A 19,059-nucleotide genomic window follows, 5' to 3' on the forward strand; every position below is an offset into this window, starting at 1 on the left:
CATTCCAAGAGAGTTTTTGAAGAACCAACCAATGTACATGTTCTTATCATCATCTTCTTCGACGTGGTTATTTCTTGTTTACAAGATGTTTGATATTTATTTTGGAGAGGAGAGAAGTAGTGGGGTATTTGATATGAGAACAAAATAAACTATATGAAATACGGAGAATCCGCTACTTAACCCACCACTTACCTCACTTCCATTGTCACTTATTTCCATAATTTATTTCACACTTTCATTCTTTAATAAAATCAATTCACCTTCACTGAACTCCGTACCGGTCGAAATGCACCAATCATTTCCATACGGAGGGAATACATGATCATGAGTACTACTCCCTTGTTTGATAAAATTGTAAGAGTGGTGGAGATGTCAACGGGACAATTAAATCAAATGCGGATGTAGGTCCCTCCATCTCTGTCTCACCTACTTGGGTATCCATACCCATTTAACCCATCCCTTAAAGATACACCTCGCGTTATCAAATTAGAATTTTAAAGCAACAAAAATTATTACTCCGTACAAAAAGAGTACAAAAGAATCCGGAGGTTCTATCCTACTCCTCTACCCTAAAAAAAAATCCGGGTTTTGCTGGAGCAGGGGGTCTGATTCGGAGTCACCACCTGTTGTGCCAGCAGCCAACTCCGGCGTGTCAGCTTAGTTATCCCCACTCCGATAGATTCGACCTCGGAAGTCAAGAAAAGCTCTTTGTTGTTCGGATCTTGACCGGGTCCGAGACCTGGAGAACGTGTGACACTGGGTCGGAGTTTGGTGAACCAACTGGTCGCTTTTCTACCCTCGCTTGAATAAAGACAAATGCATTTAATATTTTTTTTTTAACATTATTGTATTTTTTATGAAAAAATTTGAAGTACAAGAATGAAATAAAATATATGAAATATTGAGTATATTTAAACAAAAGACTTCCAAGACGGTTGGGGTAAGTGTGTGTGGGTACATCACTCCGTCGCATCACCCATCAATTCTTCCTCCATCTCCGTCTAATTGGGGCGGATGCGGGACGGGTTTATTACTTAACCCGCACTATTCACATCCCTATCAAGTGGTCTTAATGGACCACACATGTGTACGTGTCGGTTGGCCTGGCCCGACCGGATCTTCTGATTTAAGAAAAATTCATACTCCCCCCCGTCACCAACCAAACCTTCCTCCATCCCAGTCTAGTTGGCGCGGATGCGGGACGGATTGATTCCTTAACCCGCACTATTCACATCCCTATCACTAGTGGAAAAGTGTTCATTTGCATCGCCATATTTACTACGCACATTTAAACATGTAACGCAATTGATAAATGTTATCCTGAAAACTTGTTATTTGCGTCGCAATTTTAGTTTAGTGTGACGCAAATAATTGTTTGTCTTAGGAGCAAAGTGATTATAAGTCATTTGCGTCGCTGATTTATAAAACTGCGACGCAAATATATTGTAATTTGCGTCGCAGTTTAATAAATCAGCGACACAAATGACTCTTCTAGTGCGAGAAAGCCAATTGTGTCACTGTTTTATAAAACTGCGACGAAAGAGTTTCTGAAATTTTCTAAAATTTGATTTCCACCTGCCTCGTGCGAATTCACCAGGCACTACAACCTAATTTATCGAAGAACGAATTAACAAAAACAAACACCAGGAGCAGCTATCTTCACCCTCATCCTCCATCTTCTTCACCCTACACCAGGTGCAACACCCGACGAATCGTAGGCCGTCGTCGCCTCTATTGGAGAATGCCCACTGAATTTCGGTCTCTGGCTTCCCTTTTTAATTCTCCCTAATTCTTCAATTGATTCCTTTACTTACTCAATCAGGTACACTTTTATTGAATTTTGTGGTTACTTTTTTGTTTAATTTGAAAGATTTTGGTTTTCTTTTGTTGGGTTTGGGATTTGGTGAGAAATTACGTGAATTAGGTCACTAATTTTTGATAAATTGGAACAATTAGGGGGTGATTTTGCGTAATATGTGCTTTGGTTTTGTTGTTGTTGCAAATACCTAGTGAAAAACATGTTTTAATATTCTCTATTATTTTTGTGATTACTCGAACAGGATCAAACAACATTTTAATTTAAGTAACCATTCATTTTAACTTTTAAGTGTGTTCTTTATAAAATGTGGAGATCTGGCAGCAATATAAAGCCATATAAAGTTTGATTGTAGAACGTTTGGGGAGGACAGTGTAGAATTTAAGGTAGATTTGATTCTTTTTTCTAATTGGTTCTTGATTGCGTTGAGTGTGTTGTTTGGAGTTCCAATATTGTATTGAGGCAATAATGCAAGACTACTAGGTTTGTGTGAGGTTCGACCTCCGGAAATGTTAAATGAGTATAATTATACTTATAGAAAATCGTATTGAATATATTATAGAAAATCCTAATGAATGTTTAAGGGGAAGAGTTGGATTCCCTGTGACTCTGTGAGATGAAGCCCCACCCTTGATTGATTACTTGTGGCTCATTGGCTTTTCCTTTCATTGGTTTTGAAGATCATGAGGTTGATTGTATGGTATGTAGCACATAACTGAAACTTAAGAACAGAGAATTGCGATAAGACAACTTTTTTTGAAGATTAGGAAAAGTGGAAACGTGGGAAACTAGAAAATCAATAGTTAATGTTGTTTTTGTGTGTTATGAACAATATAATATATATATAAGTGCCCTTTTATCAAATGTGTAGTGCTTTTCGGAGTTACAAGGCACTAACCGGAAAATCTAAATAAACTAAATTGAATAGGTACAATTTGTTTATTATTTTACCTAAAGATCAAGTTTTTCAAAATTAAAACATATAATTTCATATAAATTTGACTTGTGTTATTTATTTTATTGGATGTAGTGTCCTTAATAACCGGGATCACTAGAGTGTGGCTACTACGTCATGTGTTTTATGTACGAGATAGTTACAAATCATCATGATAGTCAAGATCTTACTACGGTATGTGATATACTTTATTTAATAAATTGAAGTAGACAAAACTATTGATTGTCGATTCAATTATTTACACTTGTGTGTTTTTCAGGATTTTTCAAGAACATTACCTTATTCACTGGAGTATATTAATGAGGTTAAAGAGCTTTGGGCTAAATACTTTTTGGGCAATGCCGATTTTTCGCTTTGAACTTAATTTGAACTAGATCTCTAGCTAGCTAGTTTGTTGTAATATTTAACTTAAATTTTTATGTTTAAAGTGTAGTTACATTAGGTTCGTTATCAACATGTTGGTTGATCTACGATGGATTTTCCCCTTTTTATATATATAGGGTTGTAAACAGTATTGACAGGTTTATGTATATTTTAACATTCCAGGTATTGGGGAGGGTCAAATTACAAAGGAGATCGAGTCTGCCGAAATTTTCACCTAATTTACTTTTATTTTATGCTCTGGATATTATAGTGTAATGACTATAAAATGAATATGCTACAATAAAATAAAAAATAAAAATAAAAACTTAATTGCGCCGCAGATTAGCAAAACTTTGACGCAAATGACTTATTTTGCAACATGCTGAAAAGTCATTTGCGTCGCATATTAAGCTAAAGTGCGACGCAATTGACTTTTTAGCATGTTGCAAAAAAAACTCAATTGCGTCGCAGATTAGCTAAAACTGCGACACAAATGACTTCTTTTGCAACACGTTGAAAAGTCATTTGCGTCGCAGATTAAGCTAAAGTGCGAAGCAAATGAATTTTCAGCATGTTACAAAAAAAACATTTGTGCCGAAGTTTTAGCTAATCTGCGACGCAATTGACCCTTTTTTGTAAATGGACTTAAATGACCGAGGCAAATGAGGGTTTTTCCACTAGTGTCAGGTGGGCTTAGTGGACCACACACGTGTACGTGCCGGCTGGCCTGGCTCGACTGAACATTCTGATTGAGGAGAAAAAACGCACCAATAAACAAGACCATCACCGTCAACATTATACAGTAATCATTAAAAAAAAAATTGAGAGGCTAACATATCCAGTCGGTAGGTTTTTAACTCATACCCACAGGCCGAAGACTTTTTGCTAAAGCGTAGGATCAATCCAAAATTATGGATAACTCTGGTTCCATGTTAAACTAAGGGAATAGAATGTTAATGGATGACAATACAACTTAACAACTTAATCATAACTTGGTTACATCATTGATTTATATAAGAAACCATAACATAACTATAATATAATAGACAAAGATGGTGTTTGGTTATGAGAGGTTTGAGGAAAAAAAAGCTTTTTGAGGTGAATTAGTGGTTTGACTTTTTCGAAAAGCTAATTGGGAGAGTTTGGTTAGGAGAGGTTTGGAAGAGAGTTTTGGGATGAAAAAGCCAATTCTCAAAAAGCTCAATATATGAGCTTTTTGCAATTAGAGATTTGAGAAAGTGAATGTAAATTACTATTCCCTTCGTTTCTTTTTGTTTGTTACGTTTGGACTTTTGCACGTTTATTAACGTATAATAAAGATTCTTTCTCTTTTTTATTAAAAAAATAAACCCACTTAAAATCTCAATCCATTAATCATTACAACAACCAATAAGATTGTTTTATTTATCAAAATGAACCAATAATGGAAAAGCACAAAGATTGCTAACTTGACACACTTAGGAAATTGCAAAGATATATAATGAGTTGAAAAAATTGGACCAATTAAAATTAAAAGATGGCACAAAAAATGATACTCCCTCCGTCCCAGATTAGTTGTTACACTTACCCTTGCACAAAGTTTTAGGTGATAAGTGGTTGTTTGGTTATCAATTGTTATTTTATTGAAAAAGTAGATGTGATAGGAGTAAATGGGAAATTTTTTAATTGAATGAGAGAGGGTGTGGGGACAAAAAAAAACTTTAGTGGGAAGAGAGAGACAATATAATAATTGTGGGGTCATTCCTAATTTAGAAGTGTAACAACTAATCTGGGACGGCCGAAAAAAGAAAGTGTAACAACTAATGTGGGACGGAGGGAGTAGTATAATAAGTTTATAAAATGAAATATTCTCCGACGTAACAAACATTGTGAAACACCCTAAAAGGAATACGTAACAAACAAAAAGAAACGGAGGGAGTATTTTGTCCTAATATTGCCTAAAATTCCAACACTTAAAAACCTAGCTTAGCATTCTACATTATTTCATTTTCCCCATTTACTACTCGTTACTTGTTGTAATAATTTATATTAGTACGTTAAAGTACTTACTTAAAACTATTCCAATCATGTTTGTAACGTCATTACTAACATTTCTCTATTTGCATATCAATAATTTATGTATTTAAATTTTGAAATTAAGAATAATTTTTAAAAAAAATTGTTTTATTTATTTTATTTTTTAAAAGGGAAAATAAAATTTTATTTATTTATTATATGCTTATTTAAAAAATAAAGAGAAGATAATTAACATAATAAACTATTGTCTAATACTAATAAGAAACAAATTATCCAACAACAAAAGTATCCTTAATGGTCATTAATTTTCACATATTATAAACAGCTAACAGATAATTTACCAAACACTTTTACACAAACACCTAATTCAACCAGCTAGTCAAACCAGCTAATACAAACAGTTAACATCTAACAACTAGTCAAACCAACTATCAGCTAACAACTAACAACTCGATCCTAACCAAACAGGGCCATAGAATTCTAACATTAGATTTCTAAACTGATACAACTCTAGTTTCCTTAATCTACTAGAACCCTAGAGATACCACAAATCTAACAAATGTCTTTAGTTGCACGGTTGCATTTTACCCACCACCCCCTCTCCACAAAAAAAAATCAAACAAAAAAGGCCCCTAGCTTTGAGGATTCTTGAATACTAGTATATATAAACTGCAGATTGAAGAAACTTTTGATTTTTACAGATTCTTGTAGTAATTAGTTTTATGATCTTCTTCTTTTAAATGGCCCCAAGATTTGAGGCACGAAATCATCCAATAGTATAGACTGTAGGGGATGCATTTTCCTGACAATTGCTTCTGTTTCCCCACACAAACTAAAAACTGTTTGAACTTAGTGTTTTAAACAAGGCCGCAGTTCGATCCGTGAGCTAAGAAAAGATGGCAGACAATGAAGGAGTACCAATACATATATATATTTCTATACTATATATTAAAAGGCATCTATATATAAGAAAGTATATATAACACGTGACGCACTGCTTATAGGTAGTTCCCTCTATGTGATCTTCTTATACACACCATGAGTTTAAACAATAAAGATTTTACCATTAAACTATTTATTTACACTATAGTAAACCTGGTCCATGCTATGGACCAGGGTATTATAGTCTTTGCGTTGTTGCGTGCGAGAAGTTGTTTGTAACTGTCGATCACGTGCTTTCCTAATTATATATATGTTTTTTTTTTTAATTTCCTTTTTCCCGGCTTTTGAACTTCTCACTCAACTTCTCTCTCTAAACTGTTTCCCAACTTCTCTCTGAATTTCTCTCTCCATTTCAAATTTAATTTCAGTGATTATTTTCATCCATTTGCATCAAATTACTCTTCCGATCTTCTTTTTTCTAAAAAATGGTGAAGAAAGCGGCACCGAAGAATCCGACAGCGAAGAAACTTGAATTCGACAATTCCGTCGCTGAAATGGCTGTTAAAGCTCCTCGAAGGCGAGGAAGAAGGCCAAATGCTGTTTCTGAAGAAATTCCTGGTAATTCGAACTTATTTTTTGTTTGATTTTGAATTATTGAAATGTTTGTGGTTTTGGCTGAAATTAGGTTTAGTGTTTTATGCAGTTACTGTTTCAAAGATATAGTTACCTTTTATTTGCTGTTTCTGAAGAAATTCCTGTTAATTCGAACTTATTTTTTGTTTGATTTTGAATTATTGAAATGTTTGTGGTTTTTGCTGAAATTAGGTTTAGTGTTTCATGCAGTTACTGTTTCAAAGATATAGTTACCTTTTATTTGCTGTTTCTGAAGAAATTTCTAGTAATTCGAACTTATTTTTTGTTTGATTTTGAATTATTGAAATGTTTGTGGTTTTTGTTTGAAGTTACTGTTTCAAAGATATAGTTACTTTTTATTTTATGTTACGAAGTTTTTAAGTGTTTTTATTAGTGACTGGTTTGTTCGTAGTTTTTTAGAGTAATTATATTTTTAAAAGGTTACTATATTTCTAAAACAGTAACTATGTTTTTAAAATAGTTACTGTCTTTTTAGAAAGTAAATTAACTTTAAAATAGTAACTATGTGTTATAATTAGTTACTATCTTTTTTAGAAAGTAAATATAACTTTAAAACAGTAAATATGTGTTATAAATAGTTACTGTGTTTTTAGAAAGTAAATAAACTTTAAAATAGGAACTATGTGTTAAGTTACTATCGTTTTTAGAAAGTAAATATAACTTTAAAACAGTAACTATGTGTTATAAATAGTTACTATCTTTCTTAAATGTTATTATAAAATTAAACAGTTACTATCTCTAATAAATAGTTACTATCTGATTTAAATGGATACTCTATGTTTATGTATTTATTATATTATTTGAAAAGGTTACTATATGATTTTATTGGTTACTATGTGATTGTAATGGTTACTATATAGTAATATTTTGTTTTATAATTGTTTTGTTTCAGTTGCTAAGGAATCTGTGTCTATAAAGAAGAACAAAAAGGCTGGCAGTCCGAAATCAAAAGCAATTGCGCTTGTATCTGAAAAAGAACCAATTGAAGAAGAACAACCTAATCAACTAGTTTTACAAAATTCTTCTCTGGTTGACGTTCCACAGCCTGAATCTCATCAACTTCATTCACAAGTTTTGAAAGAAGTTGGCGCTGATGGCCTGCCTATCGTGTAAGTGTTAGTTTAATTTAGTTAATTGTTCTAAATAGTTACTATATGTTCAAAATAGTTATTATGTTCTAAATAGTTACTATATTTTTTAAAATAGTTACTATATGTTGTAAACAGTTACTATATGATTCCAAAGGTTACTATATGTTGTAAACAGTTACTATATGATTCCAAAGGTTACTACATGTTTTAAATAGTTACTATATGATTCCAAAGGTTACTATATGTTTTAAATAGTTACTATATGTTTTGAAATATGTTCTAAATAGGTTCTATGTGTACTATGTTTACAATTATAGTTACTATATGACTTTAAAGGTTACTATATGTTTTAAACAGTTACTATATGTTCTAAATAGGTTCTATGTGTACTATGTTTACAATATTGACTATATCAAAGGTTACTATATGTTCTAAATAGTTACTTTATGTTTTAAACAGTTACTATATCTTCTAAATAATTACTATATGTTATAAATAGGTTCTATGTGTACTATGTGTAGTATAGTTACTATATTATTTGAAAGGTTACTATATGTTTTAAACAGTTACTATATTTTCTAAATAGTAACTATATGTTTCTAATAGTTACTACATGTTTTAAACAGTTACTATGTGTTCTAAATAGTTACTATATGATATATAAAGCTGACTTACTTTCATTATTCATTTTTTTCAGGTTTAATTTTGATACACAATGTTCGGGAGGATCATTGTGTAAATTAATTAAAGACTTCTCTCCTGATCAAAAGGCAGCTGTTCAAGAGATAGGGTTTGGAGGATTGTTAGGCCTTCAATTAAGTCGAAAAAACACTCAGATGATGTACTGGTGCATCAAGTGCTTTGATGGTGTGAGTTCTCTGTTTACAATCAGTGATTCCAAGCAATTTGAAATCACTGATTATGATGTGTACGATTTGTTTATGCTCCCCCTTTCTGAGATGGAGGTTGAAGGGGTTAAACGTGGGCGCAATTCCACTAATCCTGATTTTGATTTGAAGATCAAGTGGAGAAAAGAGTTCGGTTTTGAAGAGGTCAATGCTCAAATTCCTATAAGGTTGCTTGAGGACAAGATTAAATTGTTGACAGATGGTGGTGATCTGTTTAAACAATTATTTGTTTTTGTTGATTTCTCTACATTTTTTACTCCAACAGCCAATAGGACTGTAGATTTGAGATTGGCTAAGGCTTTGGAAGATCCTAAAATGATTTCCAAATACAATTGGTGTAAATACGTTCTTGACGTATTATGTGAGGAAACAGTGAAATTTAAAAATAGTTTATTGAAAGGCAAAGATCAAAAGACATTTGGAGGCTGTGTTGTGTTTTTGCAACTTGTGTATTTTCAGAGGATTAAATTTAGGAATTCCAGTGGTATTCCTGATCAATTACCTCTTATTCAGCATTGGACATCGAAGATGGTAACCGATCGGATTCATGCTGAAAATGCCAATATGAGTGCATTATATGGTTCTGGTATATTGGAGAAGGGGAAGTATCCAATTTCCAAAAAGTTTGTTTTTGTTGATGGTCAAATAGATTTGACCCAAATCAAATCTATTTCGAAAGAAAATGAAGCAGGCAGCAGTGGGGGAAGAGCTGAACAGCCCTATGTTGGGCGTCGAATTCCAAGTCGGCGTCCTAGGATTCTTCAGTTTGAAATCCCTAATTCTCATCCTACAGATGAAGAAATTTTCTCTAAAGCCACTGATGTAAGTGTATTTTATTATTGATATATTTGTCAATATATAGTATAGTTATTTTTTATATGCTATAGTTATCTTTTATACACTATTGTTATCCTTATCTTTGGTTTAGTAAATGTAGGTATATATAATTATCTTTTATATTCTATAGTTATCTTTTATATTCTATAGTTATCTTTTATGTACTATAGTTATCTTTCATACACTATGTTACCATTACTTTGTTTTAACAAATAGTAACTATATGTTTTAAACAGTTACTATATGGTATAAATAGTTACTATATGTTTTATGTACTATAGTTATCTTGTGTATACTATAGATATCTTTTATATACTATAGTTACCTTTTATTTACTATAGTTATCTTTTATTTTCTATAGTTATCTTTTATATTCTATAGTTACTTTTCATATACTATAGTTAACTTTTATACAGTTATCTTTATATACTATAGATACCTTTTCTTATAATATTTTTTGTATTTTTAGTTAAATTTTCATATTATGTTCCATATTTAAATTTATGTATTTTGTTATTAGGATTTTCATGGTCAGTGGTTGTTGATGAAGAGAGATCTGGATGTAGTTTCAGCCATCCATGCTGAAGAGCTGTTCAAATTAAAGGCTTCAATGCCTTCGCAGAACCATGGCGATGATATTTTGGAAAATTCCACTTATCAAAAGATGGTTGATGAGTTGGTGGAAATTCATCAGTTGGTGAAGAATCTACCAAATGGTTGGGATGACATTTTTGGTTCAAGTAACAATCCAGTTGTTACTGCTGCCCCTCAACCTTCTGCCGTTGTTCCAACTGAGCCTGCAGTTGTTACAGCTGCTGTTGTTGATGCAACAACATCTACCGAAGCAATTATTCGAGAAGTTGATCCTGACACTCAAATAAATGCAGTTCTTGATTCTTTGAAAAGCAAAGATAAAGAAATTACGGAGGATGATGATGAAGAAATAGAAGAATATGAGCGCGTGTGGGCTGGATTTCAAAAATGCATCATTAACAACCATGCTGTATCAAGAGTGAATGTCAGTGTCTATGGCATAGAGGAAAATGTGATGTTTATGTCTCCGTTTATGATAGCATTTGAAGATTTAATGAGGCATCTTCCAGCATTTGTTCAAGAAGCTGTGGACTTTGCTGCTCTGACTGATGGAGAGGGTATTTTGACTGAGTAAGTAGAAGTTTTCTCATTTAATAATTTATAGTAACCTTTCATATATTATAGTTACCTTTCATATATTATAGTTACCTTTCATATAATATAGTTACCTTTCATATAATGTAGTTACCTTTCATATAATATAGTTACTTTTTATTATTTATAGTAACCCTTCATATAATATAGTTACCTTTCATATAATATAGTTACCTTTCTTAAAAGTGAAGTTGTTGCCCTAACTTTATAGTAACCTTTCATATAATATAGTTACTATTTGTATACTATAGTATCCTTTTGTTTACTATATTTACCTTTTATATTCTATTGTTACCTTTTATTTATTATAGTAACCTTTATAATTCTTCTGACATATTTATTGTTTCTTTTTTATGTTTTTCAGTGATAAAGTTATAGAATACAATCATTTTATTGCGGTAGGAAGAGATGACATGTGGACCCTTCCTTCCACATTTGATATTCTTTTGATTCATATTGAAGCTTGGGCTTTTTTATTGAATGAAAATGAAAGGAATCCTGCTGGTTCTCCTCAGAAGCTGTTTTTAGGTGGCACATATTGTGTAAGTTATATTTTTAATAATATAAAATGTTAATTATTTTAAATTTTTTTGGCCTTTGTTTAATTTTTCTTTTAATATTGATTTGCAGAAATATGTTGCTGATTTGATTGAGAAACCAGGCAATGAAAAAATCTTGTCTGAATTGTGTGTTTGTCTTAATTATGGTGTGAAAGATGTAAATGGAGTTCAATCGTTGAAAGATTGTAATATGGTATGATTTATATTTTCTTTATATAACCATATTATCTTTTTTTTTGTCTCCTTTCTTGTAGTTGTAATCTGTTGTTTTTCTTTTTTATATAGATTTTTGCTCCTGTTCTGATTGAAGACCCGAAGCATTATTACCTGTTTGTCATTAGTATGAAAGACAAAAGTGTCTATTTCTTTGATAATATGCTTCTGGAACCAAAAGAGATGGAACAAAGGAAGAAAGCTTATTCTGTCTTGGTAAGTTTTTTTTATAGTTACCTTTTTTGTTGTTGTAGTTACTCTATAAATGTTATAGTTACCTTTATATTAGTCTTTCTTTTTTAGAGGAACTATATTTTTGACAAGGTTACTATTTGTTTAAAACAGTAACTATGTTTTTAAAATAGTTACTATCGTTATAAAATAGTTACTATATGATTCCAAAGGTTACTATATGTTGGTAATGGTTACTATATGATTTTAATGGTTCCTATATGATTCTAATAGTTACTATATGATTTTAATAGTTACTATATGATTTTAATGGTTACTATATGATTTTAATAGTTACTATATGATTTTAATTCTTACTATATGTTGGTAATAGTTACTATATGATTTCAAAGGTTACTATATGTTGATAATACCTACTATATGTTTTGTACAGTGTTCTTCATTGGAAAAAATACTGAAAAATATGGATAACATTCATCATGAAGATATTAAAAGCTTCAAATTTATCCCGGTCGGTGGTAATTGGAAGCGAGGTGCTTATGACAAAGACTGTTGTGTCTATTTGATGATGTTAATGATGGTTTTTCATGGTGTTGAAACGGTACAAGATGGTGTTGGGATTTTTGACTTTGATCCCTTGGCAGATGTAAGTTTTTGTGTTAAAAATAATTAATGTTATTCATATTTTTCTTTTCATTCTTTATAGTTATTGTTTTGTTATCATAGTTACTGTTTTTATTCTAATAGTTACTGTTCAAATATTTGCAGGAAGATTTCAGGAAGTTTCTCAGGGCTTGTATTTGTGGCACCATTGTGTTGTCAGATTTGAATTGTTACAGAGATGAATATCTGAAACGAATGGTTGCATTCAGGAAATACAGGAAACAAGATGTTTTGGATGCCCTAATTAAACAAAGGGAAGAGTTGACGCAGAAATACATGAATGATGCTTCAAAAATTGAAATTGTTGCAAGAAATAGTTCAGCAAGGAAATCCAAACATGTTGAAACAGAAGATGAAGCTGAGACAGATGTCAATATTGAAGGGAAAGGACGTGGAAAAGGCGGGAGACGCACCCGAGGAGGCAGACGCGGGAAGGCACGTGGACGAGGTGCTTCACGTGGTTAATAATTATTGCTGAAAAAACAATTTAATTTTTTGTGTTTGTATGTAGTCGAATTACTACTTAGAATGTACAATTCTAAGTTTGATATAGTTACTGTTCAAATAATTTTTTGTGTTTGTATGTAGTCGAATTCTAAGTTTGATATAGTTACTCTCAATGATTTTTAATTGTTTGATATATGAGAGTAATTATAACTTTTGCAGTATTTGTGTCATATTGTTCAATTTACTTATTTTAAATATAGTTTCTATTTGAATGAAATAGTTACCTTTCTTCAAATATAGTTACTCTTATAAATTTGTAAGTCATATGATTGCATAACGAAAGTTACTATATTATTAAAATAGTAACTATATTTTATATAGAGTTACTATATGTAAAGAAGGGTGACCACTAAATGTGAAGAGTTGGTATATATAAAAAGTGAATAATTTTGTGTATATATTCAAATAGTTACTATCTTACAGATATAGTTATCTTTAATAAGATACAATTACTCTCTTTTTTATGGTATTTTATTTTTGAGTAACATATAGTTACTATAAGTCATTTTGATTGCATAAAAAACGTTACTATATTTTTTTAGAATAGTAACTATATTGTTCTAAGAGTTACTATATTTTGAAAATAGTAACTATATTTTATAAAAAGTTACTATGTTGTAAAAAAAGTAAGTATATTTTATAAAGAGTTACTATATTATCAGAATAGTAACTATATTTTATTAAGAGTTACTATATTGTCAAAATAGTAACTATATTTTATAAAGAGTTACTATATTTTCAGAATAATAACTATATTGTATTAAGAGATACTATATTGTCAAAATAGTAACTATTTTATAACGAGTTACTATAAATAAAAATTGTGTGTTTATAAAGAGGTACTATACTGAATGTATAGTAACTATGTATTGTAAAGGAGAACTATAGTATAAACACTCAATAAATTTGTTTAAAAATGTTGAAGTAACTGTATATGATAATAAAACAAGAACATCACTAAAATAGTTGTTCTTTAGGTGTAAATAATTGAATATTGGGTGTCTTGGATCCAAATTCTTTGTGTTTCTTTTTTCCTTTCTTTGATGGCTGCTTGTAATTGTCATATTGACCCTTTATTCTCTTCTTACTCTTTCCTTTAGTATTAGCACGATCAGGATCAAGCACAATTGTTATTTCAGAATTAGTTGATTCCCCGTCTTGTGTTTCTCGTTGTGCTTCAGCTTTTGCCTTTTCTTGTTCTGCTATCTTTGCAGCTTCTTCTTTTGCCTTCCTTTCTTCTTCCTTTTTTATGATTTCATCAACTGCTTTATTATCCATTTTAAACTTCTCCTCGATAAATTTTCTGGCCTTTGCTATCTTATGCCCTTTCAAAATTAAGTTATAGTATCTGTGGTATAGAGTTTAAGTGTTAAGTAAAATATCAACTGTAATTGTAAATATATGAAAATGAACTAATGTATATTGAAAAAATTACCTTCTGATCATATGTAATCTCCAACCAGTAAAATTGTTGATTTCACCTTTCTCCCTTTTTATTGTATCAACCCTTTCCCATATCTGTTTCTTTGCATATCTAGTCCATCTTGTTGTTATGTAACGATCTGGAATTGTATTGATTGAATGTAAATGCAATATTCTTAAACAATGGAAGCACAACCATCCAGATTCTTCAAAGTTTTTGCATGTGCAAGTGACGGTTGAATCTTCCATTTTGTATTGAACTTCTTGCCTTGATCCTGTTAGATTATTTACATATAATGTAATATTATTCAAAAGAACATCTACTCTAAATATTAAATAAAGATTTATAGTTTTTTTACCTGTTATTCCTTCTATCCACACTTCAAAAAACACTGTTCTTCCTACACTTCCCTTGAACATTGTACTACTTGCCACAGAAAGCTTGAACTCTTCTTCAAAATCACGAAAAAGTGTTATCGTGTATACATTTGCTGCCTGTTTTAATATAGCACTCATACTTAGCTCTGAAGTTGGTATTCCCCTTGTACAGTCAAAGTCGTCTTTTTCTTCGGTTTTTCTCCATCGATTTATTATAGCTTGAAAAATACTATAGAACTCTGTTAATGTTGTACTTTTATTTGCTTTAAAACCAACAGCATGGTTTGTACTTTCACTTCTTTGTGAAGAAAGTATACCGGCAGAAAAAAAATCTTTACTTAAAGCTGTACACCATTTTTCTTTAAGACCATACAATCTGTTGAACCAGTCATCTTTTTCCAGCTTAAAAGTGTTGATCATAGATTTCCAAGTTTCTTCAAAATCATTTGGTGTTATACACCCACTTAAACACTTGTAGAATGCGTTTTTGAAGTTTTTATCAGACTTCAATAAACCAAACCTACTGTTTGCATTTTTACTCAAGTGCCACAAGCATAACCTGTGTCTTGAAGAAGGAAAAACCTGAAAAACAATAATGAATATATATAGTTCCACAAAATAGTAACTATATTTTATAAAGAGTTACTATACTTTATAAAGAATTACTATATTGTCAAAATATTAACTATATTTTAATAAGAGTTTCTATATTTTCAAAATAGTAACTATATTTAATAAATAGTTACTATATTGTCAAAATAGTAACTATACTTTATAAAGTGTTACTATAATTTTAGAATAGTAACTATATTGAATTAAGAGTTACTATATTGTCAAAATAGTAACTATATTTTATAAAGAGATACTATATTGTTAAAATAGTAACTATATTTTATAAAGAGTTACTATATTGTCAAAATAGTAACTATAATATATGAAGAGGTACCTGTTCTATTCCAGCAGCAATAGCTGCATCTTGATCAGTGAAAATTGATATAGGGTGCTTTCCTCCCATAGCCTTCAGAAAAGTTTCAAACACCCAAACGAAAGATTCTGTGGTTTCATCCCCAATGAAAGCACAAGCAAACATTGTGTTTTTCCAATGGTTATTGATACCAACAAATGGAGCACATATGAGATTGTACTTATTGGTTCTGAATGTAGTATAAAAAACTAGAACATCTCCATATATTTTGTAATCTTCTCTCATCATAGAATCCCTCCAAAATAGGCACTCAACTTTTCCTTCAGCATTGAGTCTTACTCTGAAAAAGAACTCGGGATCTATTGATTGTATGTCATACAGTTTGTTCACTAGTGTTTGTGAATCCTTGCCATCAATTTGCTTCATTTTTAACTTGTAGCAGTAGTTTAGATGATCAATCATCGTATGACCTACACAGTCGTCTCCGCCAGTTTCTGTTGACATATACCTATAAGACTCCATTGGTCTTAGACCACATTCTGACATTGCCTCAATAGCTTCTTTTTTAGGTTCTGTCATTTGTCGTTCCGATCGGTGGAGATAATTACTTATTTCTCTTGTCAATGGGTGATTATGTACCACTACATGCTTTTCTATTTCAAAATCTCCATTTTCATTCTTCTTTGCAAATATTTGAGCTTCACATTTTGTTCTTGTTATCATAACCCTCTTTCTCCTTTCTTTCTTTTTTGCATCTGATTGATCATCTTCATTTTTGAGTTCTTTGTTTTTAGGAGGGTCTCTTATTCCAGCAGCAGAGCAGTAGAAGTATTTTCCATTAACAATTGTGGTTCCTTCTTTATATCTATTCTTCCCTTTTCGTACACTAAAACCAATAATAGCAGCATGTTTGCAATATAGATCATAAATCTCATCGGTTGTTTTCCTTGCTTCTCCAATTAAACTGCCATCTAATTCTTTATCAATGTTTTCTTCCTGCTCATTATTTGGATTTTCAAAGATGTTGTGGTTTGTATCAATTGAATGTATTATTGAACCTGTACAAATACAAATATAGTTATCATTAAATGTGATAGTTACTCTTAATATTTATATAGTTACTCTTTATATTTTATAGTTACTATATAATTAACATAGTTACTTAAGATCTATTGATTGTTATAGTTACTCTACAGTTCATATAGTTACTCTTTATTTGTTATAGTTACTCTATATTTAACATACTTACTTAGGATCTATTGATTGTTATAGTTACTCTACAGTTCATATAGTTACTCTTTACATGTAATAGTTACTCTATATTTAACATACTTACTTAGGATCTATTGATTGTTATAGTTACTCTACAGTTAATATAGTTATTCTTTATATGTTATAGTTACTATAAGTTAAATGTAGTTTATTGCTTATATAGATTATTTCGTTATGTGAAGTTACTCTATAATTAATATAGTTACCTTTCATAAATTATAGTTACTTATTATAAATATAGTTATCATTATATGGGATAGTTACTCTTCATTTTATACAGTTACTGTTTATATATTATAGTTACTCACAGTTAATATAACTCCTTTTTATAAGTTATAGTTACTCTACAGTATATAGTTTTTCTTTATATGTGATAGTTACTCTTCATTTTATATAGTTACTTTTTATATGTTATAGTTACTCTATATTTAACATTGTTACTTAAGATCTATTGATTGTTATAGTTACTCTACAGTTCATATAGTTACTCTTTACATGTAATAGTTACTCTATATTTAACATACTTACTTAGGATCTATTGATTGTTATAGTTACTCTACAGTTAATACAGTTATTCTTTATATGTTATAGTTACTATAAATTAAATGTAGTTATTTCTTATTTATATTATTTCGTTATGTGAAGTTACTCTATAATTAATATAGTTACCATTCATAAATTATAGTTACTTTATTTTAAATATAGTTATCATTATATGTGATAGTTACTCTTTATTTTATATAGTTACTGTTTATATATTATAGTTACTCACACTTAATATAACTCTTGTTTATATGTGATAGTTACTCTACAGTATATAGTTCTTCTTTATATGTGATAGTTACTCTTCATTTTATATAGTTAGTCTCCATAGTTTATAGTTACTCTACAGTTACTATAAGTCGTGTCTATATGAGATAGTTACTCTACATTAAACATAGTTTCTCTTTGTATGTTATAGTTACTCTGCGTTAAATATAATTCCTCTTTCTATGTTAGTTACACTACTGCAATTATAATATGTTAACTATATCAATATAACAGTTACTATATATATATTAAAAGATACTATATCATACCTTCTTCAATACATTGATTTGCAACCATAACTTGCTGAGATGTGCCTTCATCTTCATCTTCAACATCATATACTTCTCTATGATTCTCTAAGTTTTCTAAAATAATAATAATTACTCAATGAGTATGAAAGTTACTATAATTTTCTTCGTAGTTAGTTATTAGGATTCGAATATTACCGTCATAATTATACAATTTTTCTTCTATTGCGCGATTTAAATCGATATTCAAATCGATTAAATCGTCCTCCATTGTTGAAGCTCGAAGAGAGAGAAGCTGTTGGAGAAGAGAGAAGCTGTTGTAGGAGAGAGAAGTTGCTGCTGGAGGAGAGAGATTTCAATTTTAGGGTTTCGCGCATTCTGTTATTTTGGAACACGTGATTTCAAACGGTTCAGCGCTGCAAATTACCTAATTACCCTGGTCCATGGTAACCTTAATGGTGGACCGGGTCCATGCAAACGGAATTGTAAACTATTACATGTTTAATGTTACTATTGCATAAAAAAAAATATAAAAGTAAATGTGAATGTTATTAATGTAATAACATAGGGCATTGTCCGAGCCCAAAAAACAATTGGAAAATCAATCAACGCCCTAACACGGCGTATTAACAAACTTTATTACTTTGTACTCCTGACAGTCCGATTCATTGTAGAAACTAAAACGACCCAGTCCGAACTAAATATGTCTTTAGTTCCGGATGACAAATGAATACTCCCTCCGTCCCGGAATACTTGACCTGTTTTCCTTATCGGGTCGTCCCTTAATACTTGACCTGTTTCTAAAAATGGAAATATTCAAACAATATTATATTATTTCTCACTCCACCCCTATTAACCCACCTACCCCCTACTCCATACAAAAAATAATTAAAAATTCAACCCCTACTCTCCCCCAACCCCACCTCTTTACACATTTTTCACTAACTACATTAAAATAATACCCCACTATCAACTACTACCTATTAAATTAAATAAGTCAATTCAAGTCTCTTAAACTCTGTGCCGGTCAAACCGGGTCGAGTATTCCGGGACGGAGGGAGTATTCCAGATGACAAATGAATACACAAAATTGGGAGCTATGGAGATATATTCACGATAGTCGATAGTCGATAGTCGATAGTCGATAGATACTCACTAT

The 19,059-nt window shown here is 30.8% G+C and overlaps 3 protein-coding genes across 3 annotated transcripts; 2 read left to right on the forward strand and 1 right to left on the reverse strand.

Moving 5' to 3' along the window:
• Positions 1-6,517: 6,517 nt before the first annotated feature.
• Positions 6,518-11,939, forward strand: LOC130471989 (uncharacterized). Its single transcript, XM_056842380.1, has 7 exons — positions 6,518-6,650; positions 7,579-7,795; positions 8,475-9,507; positions 10,043-10,686; positions 11,075-11,252; positions 11,341-11,463; positions 11,556-11,939. Exons 1-7 carry the CDS (start codon positions 6,518-6,520, stop codon positions 11,784-11,786), a joined length of 2,559 nt encoding a protein of 852 aa, XP_056698358.1. The 3' UTR covers positions 11,787-11,939.
• Positions 11,940-12,138: 199 nt separating this feature from the next.
• Positions 12,139-12,803, forward strand: LOC130471990 (uncharacterized). The gene is made up of 2 exons (XM_056842381.1): positions 12,139-12,321; positions 12,444-12,803. Exons 1-2 carry the CDS (start codon positions 12,139-12,141, stop codon positions 12,801-12,803), a joined length of 543 nt encoding a protein of 180 aa, XP_056698359.1.
• Positions 12,804-13,719: 916 nt separating this feature from the next.
• On the reverse strand, positions 13,720-18,343 carry LOC110793431 (protein FAR1-RELATED SEQUENCE 5-like). The gene is made up of 6 exons (XM_056826409.1): positions 18,099-18,343; positions 17,922-18,017; positions 15,592-16,628; positions 14,627-15,227; positions 14,281-14,542; positions 13,720-14,193 (listed from the first exon to the last, which is right to left on the reverse strand). The coding sequence occupies exons 1-6, from the start codon at positions 18,169-18,171 to the stop codon at positions 13,803-13,805; spliced, it is 2,460 nt and encodes an 819-aa protein (XP_056682387.1). The 5' UTR covers positions 18,172-18,343; the 3' UTR covers positions 13,720-13,802.
• Between the last annotated feature and the right edge of the window lie 716 nt (positions 18,344-19,059).

Source organism: Spinacia oleracea, chromosome 4 (assembly GCF_020520425.1).
Source record: "Spinacia oleracea cultivar Varoflay chromosome 4, BTI_SOV_V1, whole genome shotgun sequence".
Taxonomy (NCBI): Eukaryota; Viridiplantae; Streptophyta; class Magnoliopsida; order Caryophyllales; family Amaranthaceae; genus Spinacia; species Spinacia oleracea.